General features: G+C 38.8%; 4 protein-coding genes across 5 annotated transcripts in view; 3 read left to right on the top strand and 1 right to left on the bottom strand.

The window, feature by feature from the left end:
• The first annotated feature begins 753 nt into the window (after positions 1–753).
• Positions 754–7,756, top strand: LOC132980830 (rhomboid-related protein 4-like). The gene is made up of 7 exons (XM_061047177.1): positions 754–903; positions 3,285–3,579; positions 4,038–4,170; positions 5,130–5,218; positions 5,935–5,991; positions 6,526–6,672; positions 6,812–7,756. The coding sequence occupies exons 1-7, from the start codon at positions 760–762 to the stop codon at positions 6,934–6,936; spliced, it is 990 nt and encodes a 329-aa protein (XP_060903160.1). The 5' UTR covers positions 754–759; the 3' UTR covers positions 6,937–7,756.
• Positions 7,757–7,801: 45 nt separating this feature from the next.
• LOC132980827 (solute carrier family 35 member F2-like) lies at positions 7,802–13,631 on the bottom strand. The gene is made up of 8 exons (XM_061047173.1): positions 13,403–13,631; positions 12,289–12,464; positions 11,506–11,633; positions 11,077–11,236; positions 9,785–9,941; positions 9,643–9,695; positions 9,313–9,467; positions 7,802–8,176 (listed from the first exon to the last, which is right to left on the bottom strand). Exons 1-8 carry the CDS (start codon positions 13,510–13,512, stop codon positions 7,877–7,879), a joined length of 1,239 nt encoding a protein of 412 aa, XP_060903156.1. The 5' UTR covers positions 13,513–13,631; the 3' UTR covers positions 7,802–7,876.
• dcun1d5 (DCN1, defective in cullin neddylation 1, domain containing 5 (S. cerevisiae)) overlaps positions 13,184–19,232 on the top strand; it is a 25,697-nt gene continuing 19,648 nt past the window's right edge. The window contains exon 1 of one of the 2 annotated variants that reach the window (XM_061047175.1): positions 13,184–13,242. In XM_061047175.1, coding sequence (XP_060903158.1) covers positions 13,199–13,242 — 44 coding nt within the window. In that variant the 5' untranslated portion in view covers positions 13,184–13,198. The remainder of the gene's footprint in view (positions 13,243–19,232) is intronic. The other variant, XM_061047176.1, reaches the window with a different exon arrangement.
• Positions 14,343–19,232, top strand: part of LOC132980823 (cullin-5-like) — a 14,118-nt gene continuing 9,228 nt past the window's right edge. Inside the window, exons 1-3 of the mRNA XM_061047169.1 lie at positions 14,343–14,382; positions 17,353–17,462; positions 18,933–19,032. Coding sequence (XP_060903152.1) covers positions 14,359–14,382; positions 17,353–17,462; positions 18,933–19,032 — 234 coding nt within the window. The 5' untranslated portion in view covers positions 14,343–14,358. The remainder of the gene's footprint in view (positions 14,383–17,352; positions 17,463–18,932; positions 19,033–19,232) is intronic.

Raw genomic sequence — 19,232 nt, 5'->3', positions numbered from 1 at the left:
TAAAATGCCAGCACCCCCTAACCTTACGACTTGAACTCCCTCTTCTGGTCATACTGCAACCTGTTTCATTCATCAAGTAACGTCAGTGAGGCAACTTTTCCGGTAGAGACTTTCAAAATAATTTACCCGAAAAGGGACGATGAAGAAAGAAGAAAGCTATTATTTAAAAATGTTGGTCACTGCCCTCTTGTGGTCAAATTGGGGAACTGTGCCACTTTTAAAAAAGCTCAGCTCTGTAGTTAGGTTTCGTTTTTAATTCTCTACAGGAGTGCACTGGCAGACGCAGGACAAAACATACTCCAACATGACGGAAAGTTTGCCCGGCTCCACCCATCCATCCATTTTTATTCACAAAACAAACAGAACAGAACACCGGACAAGCACAATCTGAGTAAGTATGAATAAAGTGTGCATCAATTCAAAACTGTTTAACTTGGTGAAGCCTGTTCATTTAAGTGTTTGCATTTTCTGTCTAAATAAACTTTTGTGTTTTATAACAATTGAACGGATGAGGAAGATGAGTCAGTACTCCAGGTATTTTCTGATGTAGTTTGACGATTGTAGATTCAGATGCTGTGATTTTTTTTAACGAGCAGGGTGGTACAGAGTTTGATATTTGTGCCATAAAACATGATGGAGTTGGTTACAAAAATGACTAAAAAACTGTATAAGATTTATTGGACAAAAGGTTGAGTCTCCACCTTTCACCAGATTAAACAATGTTACCCTTTAACCATCTCTCCACAGGGTGTTTTCACTATGCAGAGGAGTTTCCAGCTGGGTCTGCTGCTTCTGATCGTCCAGCTCTACCAGGAGGGTCTGGCCAATATCCCAGTGGTCACCTTGACCTTCCTGTTTTTCAATGTGTATAATTACATGTTACCTGTTGCTCCTCTGGTGCAGGTAATCGACAGTTTGATATGAGGAGCATGTCTACCACTAGAAACTCTTAGTCTTCATGTTCAGACTGGTTCCTGTGTTTGTGCCCTTAGCTGTAGTTTTATATTTTGGATGGATGGATAAGAGAGTTATATCAATATTTATATCAAAAGATATAAAAAGGTGATGTATTACCCAGAATATCTAACTTTTTTTACATAATTGTAGCGATGCCACACTATTTTTTTATTTTTCAATGATTTTATGTAAGTTTAATTATTAATAATAATAATAATAATAATAATAATAATAATAATTTTATTTATATAGCACCTTTTAAAAACACAGGTTTACAAAGTGCTTTGACAAACAGCAAAAACAAGAACAAACTAAACCAAACACAGAAGAACAGAAACAACAGCAAGAACATAACAAATGTAAAATACTAAAAATAATTAAATACAATTCAACAGAAAAGAACCCAAAGTGCACGATACCCAACAGACATATATAACCCGACCATCATAAGAACCATCACAAGAACCATCACAAGAACCATCACAAGAACCATTATAAGAACCATCATAAGAACCATCACAAGAACCATCATAAGAACCATCACAAGAACCATCACAAGAACCATCACAAGAACCATTATAAGAACCATAACAAGAACCATCACAAGAACCATCACAAGAACCATCACAAGAACCATCACAAGAACCATCATAAGAACCATCACAAGAACCATCATAAGAACCATCACAAGAACCATCACAAGAACCATCACAAGAACCATTATAAGAACCATCACAAGAACCATCACAAGAACCATCACAAGAACCATTATAAGAACCATAACAAGAACCATCACAAGAACCATTATAAGAACCATAACAAGAACCATCACAAGAACCATTATAAGAACCATAACAAGAACCATCACAAGAACCATCACAAGAACCATTATAAGAACCATCACAAGAACCATCACAAGAACCATCACAAGAACCATTATAAGAACCATCACAAGAACCATCATAAGAACCATCACAAGAACCATCACAAGAACCATCATAAGAAACATCATAAGAACCATCACAAGAACCATCATAAGAACCATCACAAGAACCATCACAAGAACCATCACAAGAACCATCATAAGAACCATCACAAGAACCATCATAAGAACCATCATAAGAACCATCACAAGAACCATCACAAGAACCATCACAAGAACCATCATAAGAACCATCACAAGAACCATCATAAGAACCATCACAAGAACCATCACAAGAACCATCATAAGAACCATCACAAGAACCATCATAAGAACCATCACAAGAACCATCACAAGAACCATCATAAGAACCATCACAAGAACCATCACAAGAACCATTATAAGAACCATCACAAGAACCATCATAAGAACCATCACAAGAACCATCATAAGAACCATCATAAGAACCATCACAAGAACCATCACAAGAACCATCATAAGAACCATCATAAGAACCATTTATAAGAACAATCATAAGAACCATCATAAGAACCATCACAAGAACCATCACAAGAACCATCATAAGAACCATCACAAGAACCATCATAAGAACCATTTATAAGAACCATCACAAGAACCATCATAAGAACCATCACAAGAACCATCACAAGAACCATCATAAGAACCATCATAAGAACCATCACAAGAACCATCATAAGAACCATCATAAGAACCATCATAAGAACCATCATAAGAACCATCACAAGAACCATCATAAGAACCATCATAAGAACCATCACAAGAACCATCACAAGAACCATCACAAGAACCATCATAAGAACCATCATAAGAACCATCATAAGAACCATCACAAGAACCATCACAAGAACCATCATAAGAACCATCATAAGAACCATCACAAGAACCATCACAAGAACCATCATAAGAACCATCATAAGAACCATCATAAGAACCATCACAAGAACCATCATAAGAACCATCATAAGAACCATCATAAGAACCATCATAAGAACCATCATAAGAACCCAGGAAGAATTAAGATGTTTTTTGTGATACCTTTTTGTTTTCTAAATGACTGAGGAAGGAGATAGGCCCGTCTTCATCAGGTGATCATTTGAGCAAGTGTTCGAGCCTGTCTTCTTCCTCAGTCTGCTGATTTGGGTTGGCCTGCACCGACGGGATGTGCGTCTAACTACCTCCTTTTTCATAGTTGATCTCTTTAGGTAAAGTTTTGAGACAAGCCCACAGTGGGTTTCTAGTTTCTACCTCACCTGAACATGTGATGTACTTTTGTTCACTTTTCTTTCAACAGGGTGCAAATAGACTAATTTAAAGGATATATAAAATATAAAAAAATATACAAAATGATCTATTTTTTGTTCAGGTCTGTGTGAACCTCCAACAAGTGTACATGTATAAAGAGTGGAGCCGCCTCCTCCTGTCCCCCCTGCACCACCTCAATGATTGGCACCTTTACTTCAACATGACGTCCTTCCTCTGGAAAGGGATCTGGCTGGAGCGACGTCTGGGTGGAGCCTGGTTCCTCTACATGCTGTCCGTCTTCTATGTGCTCACAGGAGTCGTCCACCTACTGCTGCAAGCCTGGCTCCTTAAAGTCGTGGTGGACTCGAAGGATCCACTCGTGGGATTGATACACGAGTGTGCTGTTGGCTTCTCAGGTACTGAGACTATGCTTTGAACCTTTTTACGTTCTTTAAGATTTTATTTTTATTCAGTGTTGAAAAAACTGTTAATTGTGAAGAGACACATTTCTCTTATATTCCAAAATTTAACATGAAATAAAAAATATCGATCAGTCAATTAAGTAATTTTCTGATTAATTAGTTATTCAATTAATTAATTTGCTGACTATTAAATTATGATAATAACGATAATAATGATCAGCTGAAGCCCTTAAACATTTAGAAATAACAAATATGAGTTTGTACATTTATTGTTGTTTTAATAACATGTAAAGTGTCTAACGAGTTGAGTTATTTGTCATTTCATTTTCTTCTGATTACATATTTATCGACTCTCTCTGTTCTGGTGATATTTATTTTTTTCTATTTTTTCCAACCACTCCATATAATCGTCGCTGTGTTTCTGATTCTTCTCAATTCAAATGTGTTTGTAGGGGTCGTGTTTGCTCTGAAGGTGGTCAGTAACCACGATGACCCAGGAGGCGAGACCTACGTGTGGACGATTCGTGTGTCCAACCGCTTTGCGAGCTGGGTGGAGCTTGTGCTGCTCTATCTGATCGCTCCATGGTAAGATCCTGCACCAAGTAATGACCAGTATTTTCCTGAGGCACCAACTCAAGTTTATTAGTTCACACTGGAACTCAGCGTACAGAAAGTAAACGTAAAGATGTTAGTGTGCACATTAAACTGTAACTTTTATTATTCTGTTTTTTTGCAGATCTTGCACTGCACATGTTCAAAAAAATAGCTCATCCTTCTTTATTTTAAAGGTCACATATTATGAATATATAATATAAACACACTAACATGTGTCTCTAGTCTGTCTACAAACCCCCCAATCATGAGAAAAGTCCATCCTCTCTGTCTTCTGCCTGCTCCACTTTTCAGAAAATGTGTGCTCAAACAGGCCGTTTGGAGATTTCCCCTTCATGACATCACAAAGGGCAGTAGCCCCTCCCACAGGTGGGTGACACTCCCACAGCTAGGTGTTTGTTCTGCCCTCTGAGTCTGCCTTCTCACCGTAAACAATAGGACATGGAGCAAGAAAGCACCGAGTACACCCAAACCCTTCCAGAGAGGGGGCGTGGTCAGACACAGCTCATTTACATATTTAAAGGTACAGACACAGAAACAGCCTGTTCTGAGCAGGGCTGAAATAGAGGGGTTTATAGACATGATCAAATACAGGATCAGAGTGGATTTAGAACAAGAAACTTCACTTATTTAAATTGGTTGAAAAGAAAAATAATATGTGACCTTTAAATGTTTAACAACTCACAGTGAACCTTTTGTTTTGAAAATTGAAATGAGGCTGACTCAGCTGTTAGAGTTAACAGGCATATAAAATGTTAAATAGAAACAAAAAGGTCTTGTTTGCTTCTTTAGTTCATAAAGAGCCGTCTGTATTAGTGTCATTCTGTTTCAGATAAAAACTCTTCATAGGAGCTTTGGGTTCACATGTTGTGATATTATCCTCCAGTTCCAGTAATCTACACTGGAATAGCATACTGTGTACTTTGCTTCAGGACCTCTGTAATCGCCAACCTGGCAGGTATCCTGGTGGGTCTGCTGTACACTGTGGGTCCACTGGAGACCATCATGAGGATATGTGCAGGTCTGGAGATTTGTGTTTGTGTCTGTGTGTTTCTTTCTTAAATGCCTGTTCGGTTTATATGAAGTTATTGTCAGTAAATATATCATTTGCAGCTACTGAGGGCTCATGTACACTTCATGACCAAAAGACATTGGGAACCTGATCCATCACATCTTTAATTTCCCCCGCTTCACAGTAGGCACCACGCTGTGACTTGTCCTTTAGACTGATGCATAGTGAACCATGAGTCATCACTCCACAGAACAGGTTTCTGCTGCATGCTTCACTCTACTCCACCCAACATTTGGCAAAGCGCTCGATGACGTGAGGCATCCATGCAGCTCCCGGGCCATGGGAACATGTTTCATAAAGACTTCAACACATTGCATGAACCTTGTAGGGAGTGATGAACGCATGAAAGGTCATTTTTATGCACATCTCTTCATCAATCGTTGTCCTCTTTCTGACTGACTGAGGTCTTGTTGCATTTCGGTTAATAGCTGAATTGCTGAAAAGATGGCATCCTGTGATTGGGCTGCATTTAAAGACACTGACCCCTTTATGAACCATTTTGAATTGTAAATATGTGTTTGTGCAGAGCAGTGAGCTGGATTGTAAGAAGCGACATGAGTCGGGGTGTCCTCTGACTTTTGTCCATGAAGTGAATCTGAATGTTTATAAGAGCATGATAACAATTCTGTAAATATTCATTGCATCCTCTGGTTTTTCTCCATCAGTTGTTGTGTCATCCCTCAGACCTGATCATCACTTAAGTTCCTATTACAGCTCTTCAGGTACGACACTGTTCAGATTTTGTGTGGCAGTTATTCAAACACAATCCTGCACCACTCTTTGCAAGGAGGCACAAAATTCATGTTTACTCTCTGTTATTGAAAGACATCCTACACACACACAGTACACACTGAATGACACAACATGCACAAACCTATGAACATGTATTAACAGAGAGTGGGCTGCACACAGGGGGTGCTGCAGGCAGTTGGGGATTTACTGTCTGAACACTCTGAAGCACTAGACCAATGACCATTCTTTGGTCTGCACTTGATTTAAACCGGCATCCCTCTGGTTCCCATCCCAAAGTCCCTGCGGACTCAGCTAATGCTCAGAGAAAATGTGAGATTTACCCAGATTTGACTGATCATTACAGACCTGGAGTAAATTATCCAAAAGGAAGTAAGTGTCAAAGAAAGTATGAAAAACTGGACGAGAAAAAACAAAGTTTTATTTCTTGTGTATCTTAATTATTTTGTGTCCCTGATCAAGGAGTTCACAATAAGTGATTAACAAGTGTTTAAATGTGTGTTTAGGTTACAGTGGGGTGAGACGAGAAAATCCACAGCATGCAGATTATAGTGGGAGAAATTATCCATCTGCTGATAGAGAACCCGATATTTCAGGAATGACAGAGGCAGAGCAGATAGACATGGCGATCCGAAACAGCATGAATGAACGAGGTAAGAAATATCTAAACAGAGAATGAATGTTTGTCGTCTTGTTGCTGAACTAAACCCTTTAGTCTGAACAGTTTAAAATGACTGTCAACACATGATGAGAAAAAGTGAAAATGATATATAATGAGATTTCATTTTAAAGGGCGATCCAGGCAGAGAGACTTTCAACGCCCTGCTGCGGAGGAGGTGGCACTGGAGGAGCTCAGACAAAACCGACTGAGGAGGTTGGAACAAGTTTCCCAACAAAAGAGGAGAAGAAGAATTTAATGACGGACTGAGAAGACATTTCTACATCTTATATCTTCAGTCTCTTATTTTCTTTTTTATATCCGTTTAACTTCTTGACATCTGAAATAGGCTCATTTGCTTCTCTGCCAAAATCAACACTCAAATATTAGGATGACCGCCATAAAAATCCTTTAAAAGTTTTTTTTATCAATGTAAGAAACCTTAAAGGATCACATGAATGTTTTTTGATTCAGGAAAACACTGACAAACAATCTTTTACCCGCAGACTGAGGAGCAGTACTGCAGATCATTTCAGCATGCCTCATGGTTTGTTGTTGTGTGTTTACAATATATTTTTGCACAATAAAGATGGAGGCCTACTTTTGACAAGATTCTGCCTGTTGCAGTTGAATGGTTCATTGCTGCAGGATGCTAGTGAGTGTGTTTACTACATGAGTGCTTAGACTACAAAATCCTCTGAATGACATTTTGGCTGCAGTCAAAATTGGATGAAAATGTAGAAAAATACAAAAATGCCCAAATGCCATCACTTAAGTACAATATGTTACATGTTCAACCATTATCTATGCACTGTGTGCAACGTGTATTCCTGCTTTGCTTTGCTTCATTGTTTCTTTTATTGATGTTAACACTGAAAATGTTCTTGCTGTGGGATCAATTTATCTCATCTTCAGTAATAGATGATCTTTTTTTAAAACATTATCTTGTGTCGTCACATCCATGGCTAAATACATGACTACAAAAATCTAAACAATCAACAATATATTTCCACATATTGTGACGTTACTATCTGAGGATTTATGATCAAAAAACAACAATAAAAAAAGCTTCAAACGTCTGTGACTGTTTGCTTTTATTTGTACTTTTTGTACATTTGTTTCCATATTATAAAAGCAATAAATAAATGTATATAAAGATATAAAATGTGACATACTGACAGGATTTTGATGCTTTTTTTTTACATTTTAGTGCTGCGTCCAACGGTTACATTATCTATCTTTTTCTGACTCGTCCTCATCGCCTCCTTTTCTCTGTCCCCTCGCTGCTCCTCTCTCTCCTGCCCCTCATCCTCCGTGGTGATCCTGACAGAGACTTCCTGCTTTTGGATTCCATCCTGAGTGGCCACAGTGTTGTCATAGGAACCTTCCTCACTGATGGACGAGGAAGGGGAGGTGGCAGGCTGTGGTGTTGGTACAGCGTTAAAGGTGACGAAGCCGATGAGGATGACCACCAGCGACACCATGTAGAGTCCAGAGAACTGAGGCGGGGGGCAGAGAGTTTACAGGTTTGATTATTTTTATTCTGGGAAGTTAATTCTGTTATAATTCTTCATATTTATCTGCTGACTTATTCAACTGAAATCTGAAATCTCAAAACAATTTTTTCTGACCACTGGGGGGCAGCAGAAACAAGCAACAAACACAACAATGACACATGCCTCATAAATTAATAGGCTACCTGTTACTTTTCACTACACATCCACGAGTCAGAGAGGAACATTATCATTCAGGTGGAGCTGTCTTTAGGTCCAACTGAAGAGATTACCTTGGGGTGCCGGTAGCCTAGTGGTTAGTGTGTGAGCCCCATGTACAGAAGCTATAGTCCTCCAAGCGGGAAGCTCAAACCTGACCTGTGGCTGCTTTCCCTCATGTGATTCCCCACTCTCTCTCTCTCTCCCCCCAATCTCTGACTCAATGTCCTATCTCTAAATAAAGGCATAAAACGCCAAAAAATAAACCATAAAAAAGTCAAATATTACCTTTAAATATCTCTCTAAGTCCTGTAATCATTTATCAATACTGCTTTGTCTGTTTAACATTCAGCAGGTCACTATGACCCAGAGAGTTGGGATGAAGGAAAAGTGTTAAAGTGTGTGTGTGTGTGTGTGTGTGTGTGTTTTTATGACAGCTTGCTTCACACTGACTGTCTTTGGCTCACGTCTAACTTTTAAAATTCTTGATTATATCCTTATAGTTCAGATCACTGTTGTTGTTTTTCAAACATTGATCACATGGGATTTAATATTGCAGTTGTCGGTGACTATACTCAGTAATTATTTATATAGCAACTTTCAGACAAATACAATTAGTGCTTTAAAGGGGAGAGGAAAAGTGATTTGTTAAAATGAGACTAATGCAACCCAACATACAGTATATGTATATAAGTAAGTGTATGATAATGAAGGAACAGCCAGTGAAACCAGTGGATCACTGTTTAAAAAAATATATATATTCTAAACAATATTGGCGCAGAAGATAGAGCAATATGTGACTCTATATGCATGCACAGTACTTGTTTGTAGATCGATTGGGGTTAGTCTTCTCATGGGATTTCTGACAAATTAAAAACAAAGAGTTGATCAATCAAGACGTATCAGTGTGTGTGTTCGCTCACCTTGTACTGGAAGAGGAAGATCCCACAGAAGAGGCTGAAGAGGTCAGCAGTGAGCATGGAGAGGTTGACGGAGGTGGCGCTGCTCAGCTTCATCACTATCGGCATAAAGCTGTACAGAGCATACATACACAACCCAAAGGCAGCGAACAGGAGCACTGAGAGGAGAGACACAACACTGAATCAAGTCAGAGTCAAAACACCAACATTAAGGAAACATTATTCACCTTTAGAACCAGGGTCAGTTTGTTGTCAAGTCATAAATCGAACCAGAGAGGGGAAATCTTTGCGTGCATATTGAGCCAAATGTTTATGTGGTATTTGAGCACTTACCAACTTGCCAGCTCCACTGGATGTTAGCAATTTCATTACGTTCCAGGATCACCCTGTGTAAGGAGAAATAAACAATCACAGGTAAAGTAAAGTCATGTCGAAGGAGTCATAAGAATAGTCAGATCCACATAAACACGCTTACATCTGAATAGTGCTGATGACTGTGCTGAACAGGCCGACCATCCCCAGAAACTCCACCCTGCTCAGGTTCTTCACTGTGTACTCCTGACACACGTTAGACACACCGTACAGAGCAGCACTGAGCAGCACCAAGCCGTCTCCTAACAAGATGTTTGAGGCTGAGGAGAGGAGAGGAGAGGAGGGGAGAGGAGAGGAGAGGAGAGGAGGAGAGGAGAGAAGAAGAGGAGAGGAGAGGAGAGAAGAGGAGGGGAGGGGAGAGGAGAGGAGGGGAGAGGAGAGGAGAGGAGAGGAGGGGAGGAGAGGAGAGGAGGAGAGGAGAGAAGAAGAGGAGAGGAGAGGAGGGGAGGGGAGGGGAGGAGAGGAGAGAAGAAGAGGAGAGGAGAGGAGAGGAGAGGAGAGGAGTGGAGAGGAGAGGAGGGGAGAGGAGAGGAGAGGAGTGGAGAGCAGAGGAGGAGAGGAGAGAAGAAGAGGAGAGGAGAGAAGAAGAGGAGAGGAGAGGAGAGGAGAGGAGAGGAGAGGAGAGGAGGAGAGGAGAGGAGAGGAGAGGAGAGGAGAGGAGTGGAGAGCAGAGGAGGAGAGGAGAGAAGAAGAGGAGAGGAGAGAAGAAGAGGAGAGGAGAGGAGAGGAGGAGAGGAGAGGAGAGGAGAGGAGAGGAGAAGAGGAGAGGAGAGGAGGAGAGGAGGAGAGGAGGAGAGGAGAGGAGAGGAGAGGAGGAGAGGAGAGAAGAAGAGGAGAGGAGAGGAGAGGAGAGGAGAGGAGAGGAGAGAATCAAAGCTGTGATCAAACCTTTTTATATTATCACAGTTTATCCACATGGTTTCGTTGGTTTTGCCTTGGTTTGGTCTTTTGAAATACATTTTCACTATTTATTAATTTTTTTCACACACAAAAAAGTGCATAGGATGAAACATAACTTTTGGTTAATTGAAATTAAATTGGGGCTCATTGATGATTTTTGATGCATGGGTCTAAATTGATCAAACCGTTAACGGCTAATTTTTGAACGTTTGACTTGTTCTTTTCCTTTAACACAACCACAGATATTTTATTTTCAAACCTAAGCCTTCCTAATCCCTAACCCTCTCTGACTCTAGGGATCACTTCAGGACATTTATCAGACTTTGCACACTTTCCTTTGCAGCCATATAATATTTATGACACCTTATATGTATTAGTGATACGTAAAATGTTCACATTTCTCCCTTTAGCTTCATAAATTCAGACACTGAACACTGAAAGACGGGCCTAACAAATGACAGCCTGGAGAAAATGATGAGCTCTGTGAGTTCTTACTGGAGCCCTGGTCTCGTCCAGACAGCAGGTCGGCTCCCACCATGGCCCCCACCCCGAGGAGACAGATAAAGACGGCTATATAGTGGACCGGCCTGTAGCGTGTCTTCAAAAACAAGCGGGACAGAATCATCAGGACTGGAACCACAAAGCAGTCCAGCAGCTGCAAACAGAAATAAGATATTATTTAACAAAAATGTAATAGAAATAATTAGAAATACACACATTTTATTTCACGATGAAACTAATAAATAGTTTAACTTTTTTTAGTTCAAAGTAATAACAAAGGGTGAAAAAAATCTGTTCTGATTTGAAACATTTTAAGAAGCTTTAAATGTAATGACATATTTTTGCTTCAGTGAATAAAACTTGACTTAACGCCTTGACTTAACTTGACTCTATGACATCCACACATTCACAGCCTGCACCCACCTGAACACTGGTGAGGGTGGTGTACTGGTACGCTTTAACCACAGCGTAGTTGGCTTCCACGTCCACCAGGCCCAGCAGGAGGTACTTCCACCACCGCCGCTTCAGAATCTGTAAGATATTGCCATCCCCTGCGTTTTAAAGGGGAACACCCCTGAACTTCAGTCACACATCTGTTTGTTTCAACACAAAGCCCGAGGACAGTTTGATGAAAGTGAATCACTGCTTTCATCCATCATCTCTGCATGATCATTTGATTTCCCCATTTACAAAAAAGTAACTTTCTTGTCATGGCATATCTGAAATAATGGTTTTCTTGACTTAATAGTTAATTATATTATATTATAGTTACATTTTGTCAGTATACTACATGAGTCAAAGTATTAACGATGATCTTTTTTTAGTCTAATTAAAGGAACTCATGTGAAGAACAAAGGCCTGTGAGTGTTGGGCACTTAATTCAGAATATTCTGTGTTTGTAGCTATGTGTATATAGGTGTCCCAAATTAATAAATGAGCTGACTGATCGTAAGAAATGGAATGAAACAAACATGGAACCTGCTCATGTGAAGGCATCTCACATTTTCACTAAAGTACTGAACTTTTTTGTAAGAGTAAAACTCAGCACGGCTCTCTCTGTACATCACACTGTTACATTATTTTATAGAATTTAAGCAGAAGATTTCAAATTTGCAATTCAAACGATACAATCCTAACAGCTATAGAAATACATCATGAAGTATTCCTCCAGTGCATTGTCTCAGGTGTGAAGAGATAGATGGTCACCTGTTCTGCAGATCAGCATGGTGGTGTAGGTGGCACACAGCAAAGTGTAGTTCAGGAGGCTCTGCAGCATCGGTGTGTTCACATGGAAGTGTGTGGCCAGGTACTGAGAGGTGACTGCCGTCCCACAGATGAGAACAGCCAGGCCCTGACCCATGGCCAACGTCTTGGCCAAGTGCCTGACGGAGAGGAGGGAAGCAAATCTTTAAAGTTTTTCAATATTCTTGATAGCGAATCAAAGGGGGCAAAATGTCTTACAAAGGAAGTTTTGACATTTTATTTGTTTATCCACTTTTTTTTTCTCCAGAGTAAGATGAGAAGATTGATAACACTCGTATTGGTACAACAACAACAAGGAGCTGGGAAAGTTTGCCCAGCACAAAGACCAAAACAAAAACTATTTGTTAAAAAGTAAAAAAAAAAAAAAAAAAAAAAAGTTTTACAATTTAAAAGTTTTTTTTATAAATCATTTTTTAAATTAAAAATCTTGTCAAAGCCTTTTTTGTTATGCTCTTTATCTTTTTGTTCAAAAATCGAACTTATATTTATCTTACATATGGGCTCGACCAAAACAACACTTCTGAACAGCAGGCCCTTTCCCCCCTAAAACCAAGTGGCTATAAATGATCTGTGAACTACAAATAATTCATGATCAACCAATAACATGCAAGGAATTTATTTATTTATTTATTTGTTATTTACTAGATTGGAGGTCATTTATCCCGTGCAAAGACGAGAAATTCTCTCTTAACTTGCCTATAATAAGCTTGCCTGACCTAAACTTTTTAATGTTTACACCGCTGAGGAGGAATCACTTAAATCCTTATCTTATCTTAAATTATAGTATCAATCCCAAAAATACTCTTATTTAAAGACCCATCATTTGGAAAAGCACTAAAGTGTCAGCATCAAAATGAACTTAAAGCAACAAAGCAGCAGAATAAATGGACTGATTCAGAAGAGAGTATAGTATATAATTATATAATGAATTGCTGATGTTTTAAATTCTGAAACCAGTTAAGGTTGATATTATACTTACAAGAATGATTATTCCTACATTAGTAAAGTAACAGTCCTCTGTACAGACAGGCTCTTGTTATTTCAACTGATAACTTACCAGGTGAAAACTTCCTTGGCATTGAATTTCCTGATCCGCTTCATGAATCCTCTGCTTTGGTTCTCATAACTCGTGTCCCTTAAAGTCTCTCCTGACTCTTTAGTATCCATGTCTTCACACGGCCGATGGAACAATCCTCTGAATTTAAACTGTCGCAAGCTTTTAACTTCTTCACTTTTACATTTCAAGAGCTGAATGATTAACTGAGTCAGAGGACAAAGATTACTCTTTGACTTATCAGTGTGAGTGTGAATAATGTGTTTAACAGCCTGCAGCAGCACTTAGAGAGATAAGAACTGACAATGAAAGACACATTTAAAGGAGTCATCACTGTTCTTCTTGTTTTGACTCTCATTCATTATCTGTTGATTAGATAAAATCAAATCTCATTTTGGAGGAAAAGTACTTCATCATTGGGTTTTTTTTTCCAGGAAAGGAAGTAGTAGGAAATAAGTAAATTAATTAAAATACTGATTATTGTCTGTGTAGATAGCATTACTCATCTCAATGACACAAAACTGCCATCAGGTGTAAAAGCAGAAACAAATACGTAATATAGGCTACTAGATCAAGGTAGTGTCACAAAAATCCAAAGTGTAGACACATGAGTTAAACTTATTGCAACAACATCAATATAATTCATAGACTGAAGTGCAGTGGGAATAGCTACAAATCAAATGTTTAATTTTTCCAGTGAAAGAAAACCACCTAAACTGAGTGTCCTTTAGTGTTTACAGATTTACTTTAGGCATATATTTATTTATTTTTCTTATTAATTCCACATTATGTATTTCTAATTAATTATTTCCTGTCGTTGATAAGCGGTCTCATCAAATTTGAAGATTATTTGGTGTCAGAAACAATAAAATATATATTCAGTGTAACGCTACCATGACCTAATCCTGAGCGAGCCGCTTGTTCTCGCGAGATTCTGCGAGGTGATAAGTTGAAGAAACATGGCGACGTCTAATTTGTTAAAGGTAAGAAGCTCTTGAATATATCATATTCCCATATTTGTGTGCAGATTTTCAAGACATTTACAGTCACACACTTTTACTGCAAGCGAGTGTGTGTGTATTCTTACTGTTTAGTGCATTTAATAACAACAAATATGACGTAAATGTGGGAATAATACAGAAATATGTCTGAAGTCACTGTTACCAGCGTTGTCGTTATCCGGTGTTTTTTTCGGGAGTCTATTTCTGAAACGATTTATTACGACTGACTTGAACACAAGACATCTTCTAAATGAAACCACAGCTTATCTTCTCAGATAGCTTTCAACCAAATCAGATAAATACAAACACAACATGAAACCGTGTCCTCTGAAGACCCTAAAAACAACACTGTACAGCTGCGGAGACACTAAAGCTCCCCGACACAGGACACCCTTTAAAACATTAAACTTATGCTGGCTTTTTGTTGCTAATGTGCAAATATTTCAGTGGCATTAATGGTGGCTAGCTAGCTAATCAAACAGCCATCAAAGCGAGCTGCCCTCGACATTAACCTGCAGAATACATCTCCTTTCCTGCATGCAAAGAAAAGCTTATTGTCTGTGCTGTCTGCAAAGTAAAGTGTACAGGTCTCATATAAAACCTTTAAAATATATGATTCAGTCACTGGTCAGGTAGCTCCACAGGCTACAACGACAGGTAGCATTGACAGGCTGTCCGAACACCTGCAGGTTAATGTCAGAGACGTTCAGGAGCTCAGTGAAGGTGGGCAGAGAACAACAATGACCTGCAAAAGATGAATCCACTGTGTACTAGTTCACTCGTTTTTTTGTTAAAGCAGCTGCTGATTAAAGTGGTTTTCACAACCATAATCCATGTAACACCTCTGTTATGTCAGGGTGGAGCGAACAGTGAACCCCACACAGACTTAAAGCTGCACAGATAGTTTGTATAATAAATCAAATATTGGCACAACTGCACCTTAAAGTATGCACACAGACTCTTGACATTTGTCTGACCTGCATACAGACACTGCTGTACACTGCTGCTGTATACCAGAGGTCACCTCTAATCTGTGATAAAAAAGAATCCTTCATTTAAATTGTGTACAGGTTTATATTCATATCCCTGTACAGGTTAACTTAGATTTTCTTGGTATAATTAGTAATTACAGGAGACATTATACATTATTATCATGACATTAGGGGTTTCCTAAAATATTCATCCCCCTTGATCTATAAAGTATCTATCGCTCTAGCTATCTATCTATCTATCTATCTATCTCTCTCTCTCTCTCTCTCTCTCTCTATCTATCATCTACAAACTATCTATCTATCTATCTATCTATAAACTATCTATCTATCTCTCTCTCTCTATCTCTCTCTCTCTCTCTCTCTCTCTCTCTATCTCTCTATCTATCTCTCTATCTATCTATATATCTATAAAGTATCTATCGCTCTATCTATCTATCTATAAACTATCTATCTCTCTCTCTCTCTCTCTCTCTCTCTATCTATCTACCTCTCTCTCTCTCTATCTATCTATCTATCTATCTATCTCTATCTCTCTATCTCTATCTATCTCTCTCTCTCTCTATCTATCTATCTATCTATATATCTATAAAGTATCTATCGCTCTATCTATCTATCTATAAACTATCTATCTATCTCTCTCTCTCTCTCTCTCTCTCTCTATCTATCTACCTCTCTCTCTCTCTCTCTATCTATCTCTCTCTCTCTCTCTCTCTCTCTGTCTCTCTCTCTGTCTCTATCTCTATCTCTATCTCTCTCTCTCTCTCTCTATCTATCTATAAACTATCTCTCTCTCTCTCTCTCTATCGCTCTCTCTCTCTCTCTCTCTCTCTCTCTCTATCTCTCTCTGTCTCTCTCTCTGTCTCTATCTCTATCTCTCTCTCTCTCTCTCTCTATCTATCTATAAACTATCTCTCTCTCTCTCTCTATCTCTCTCTCTCTCTCTCTCTCTCTCTATCTATCTTTCAAAACAAACACCTTTCTTAAAACTTGCACAACCATGATAAAATCAGCGATGTTACATTTTAATATGAGGTTATTTTCTGCTGCTCCTTTAAGAAGCATATTCCCTCTTCACACTAGGTTAAAGCTATTCTTAGCCTGCTTACATTGAACCAAACGATTGATTGTATAAATTCCTAATCACATAATTTAAAGACTAGCATTCGTTTGGAGTTTAAAGTTTATGGTTGTATGATAAGGATTTTGAGATTTGTCAAAAACAACTTCCCCTCTTTTAATAAACTTTAGACTTTAAATAAATAAACATGTTTAAAATATACAAATATGGGCGGCTGTGGCTCAGTTGGTAGAGTCGTCGCCTCTCAACCAGAAGGTCGAGGGTTCGATCCCCAGCTGGGCAACATGTCCGGTGTGTCCTTGGGCAAGACACTTAACCACTGCATTGCTCCCTCTGCTTCGGTGGCGGTGTATGAATGGATTAGTGTTCTACATAATCTCTGATGTACGTCGCTTTGGATAAAAGCGTCTGCTAAGTGAATTGTAACGTTGTAAACAAATACTTAGTAAATAGTAAGAAGATCAGTAAATTATGAAGAGATTTGTTCATTGCAGCCATGCAGCAATATTTAACTGACTTGCCTCAAAACCAATCGCCCTTCAGGGACAAATAAAGTTGAAGTTATCAAAGTGAAGCAGAAACGTGGATCTGGGTCGGGGCTTCTTGGATCCAGATAAATCAGCAAAAACAATCATGCAAAGCACAATTTTAAAACACCAAAAAAACGTTCCTAAGTAATTGTTTTTAATTAGAAATGTAGAACAAGCTATAAAGCTTATATGAGATTCTAACTATTATATCCAAGCCTTTAGTTTGTCTTTATTCTTTGTATTTCTTTTGATGTATTTCTCTATTTCTTTACCCTAAACATCACTTCCCATTGCTTTTTTATATCCTTCCTGTTCCTTCTTTCCCTCCATGTGTCCCATATCTCTCGTCCAGAACAAAGGGTCCCTGCAGTTTGAGGACAAGTGGGATCTGATGCGGCCCATCGTTCTCAAGCTGCTGAGACAGGAGGCCGTCACCAAGCAACAGTGGTTCGACTTGTTCTCGTAAGAGATACCCTCTGCTCCATGTCCTGTCTTCCTCTGTCTCATTTTAAAAACTGGTCTGGTACTCGTGCTCCTGCTGCTTCAGATTCTTAAAACAGTTGCATTACTCTGTTGAATGACAAAACACGGCTTGCATACTATTTTAGAGCATTTCAGCTGATGGGTTTATTTATTACCAACAGGTGCTCTACTTTACTTTATCCCCACACAATGTCATAAATGTGGAGATAAGCCTGGTGGATCTGCTCCACTCATAAACCTAGATGGAGAAGTGTCTTGTTTCCATACTTTAAATGCCACAACTTGATGTACAATTTGTCTTTTCTAATAGAAATCTACTTCACAGAAATCTTCTTTAGTGTGAGTCATTTATGAAAGTGGTGTAATTTATCATTATTATTTAAAGAAGTGTGTTCAGATAAGACTGCCAAATTACAATCTTGGTATCTTTTTGTTTAGCTCAAAGATGTGATTGAGTGGGGCTCTTTTGAGTTTAGATTGAATGAGGAGGATCAAAATATTCCTTAGTCTTTGGAGGGGGTTCTTATCCACATCAAGAGTATACAGGTTGAAGGTACAGATGTACAGATTAAAAAGGCTTCAAGAAATGTGTGTTTTGGGATGTTGGGGTTTCCTGGACCAGACTTGTGTGAGTAACTTTAAATGACAAAGAGTCGATATCAGAGTAAAAGTGGTCAATAAGAGAAGTTTGTGATTTCAGTTTCTGGTCTTGAGGGGAAGAGAGAAAGAAGAACCTAAGACAAAAAAAACAAAACATTTTGGTATATTAACTTCTCCAAGAGGTCTGAAAAAACAGAAGTGGTCACATTTCAAGGAGCGTGTCAACAAGTATGAGAAGAGTGGCTCCGACTTTGAGGTGCATAGTTAAGAAAAGTGAGGCAGTATGAATCCTATTCAACTACGATCAGGCATCAGTTGGCAGTGTTTCTGTTTTCAATGAGATTGACACTACATTTCTTCCCGTGTATGATTTGATATTAGGACTTTATTCTCTATAAAACTGAACAGTGGGGTGCCGGTAGCCTAGTCTAGGCTACAGTCCTCCAAGAGGGCCCAGTTTGATTCCGACATGTGGCCACTCTCTCTTTAAACCTTTACAACATGTGACAGTAATATTTTTTAAAGCTTCCAGGACTTTGCACGATCTACGTATTTGGTGCAAAAAAAGAAATATCAGAGAAGATGTTGAACTGTTCCCTAGCAACATGAGCTTTTTAAAAAATGATGTTGGAAAGTACCCAGACTTCTCATAGCCCTGTAGTTTTCAGTGGCAATTGTCTGCATAGATAGCTGCAAACTTACCGTAATGAATGTCAAATGTGTTGTTCTGTAAAGTGTTGCAAACCTCAGATAAACAGTTTTAAACATGTTCTCATTCGTTATTAAAAAAAAATAACTTGTGATATCATTTTCATTCTTTCCTAATTTTTTTCTTTGTCCTCCCTCCAGAGATGTCCATGCTGTTTGTTTATGGGATGATAAAGGACCAGCAAAAATCCATCAAGCCCTAAAAGAGGATATCTTAGATTTTATCAAACAAGCACAGAATGTGAGTAGTGTGTGTTTGAGTCTGTTTGGATCAGTCCCAGTTTCATGTTTCTTGGTTGTTTTTGTCTGTGTTTTTGTTTGTTTATGGTTATTATAAATACGCCCTTTAACCTCTGATGGTTCTTCCACATATTGATGTAATGTCTGACTAAGTAACATAGACCCTATTTGAAAAACAAACCAACAAACCTTACAGCCAAC

The sequence above is a fragment of the Labrus mixtus genome, chromosome 9 (genome assembly GCF_963584025.1).
Source record: "Labrus mixtus chromosome 9, fLabMix1.1, whole genome shotgun sequence".
In the NCBI taxonomy this organism is placed as follows: Eukaryota; Metazoa; Chordata; class Actinopteri; order Labriformes; family Labridae; genus Labrus; species Labrus mixtus.
Note: the sequence above shows the minus strand (reverse complement) of the source record. Positions and strands in the feature narration are given on the sequence as shown.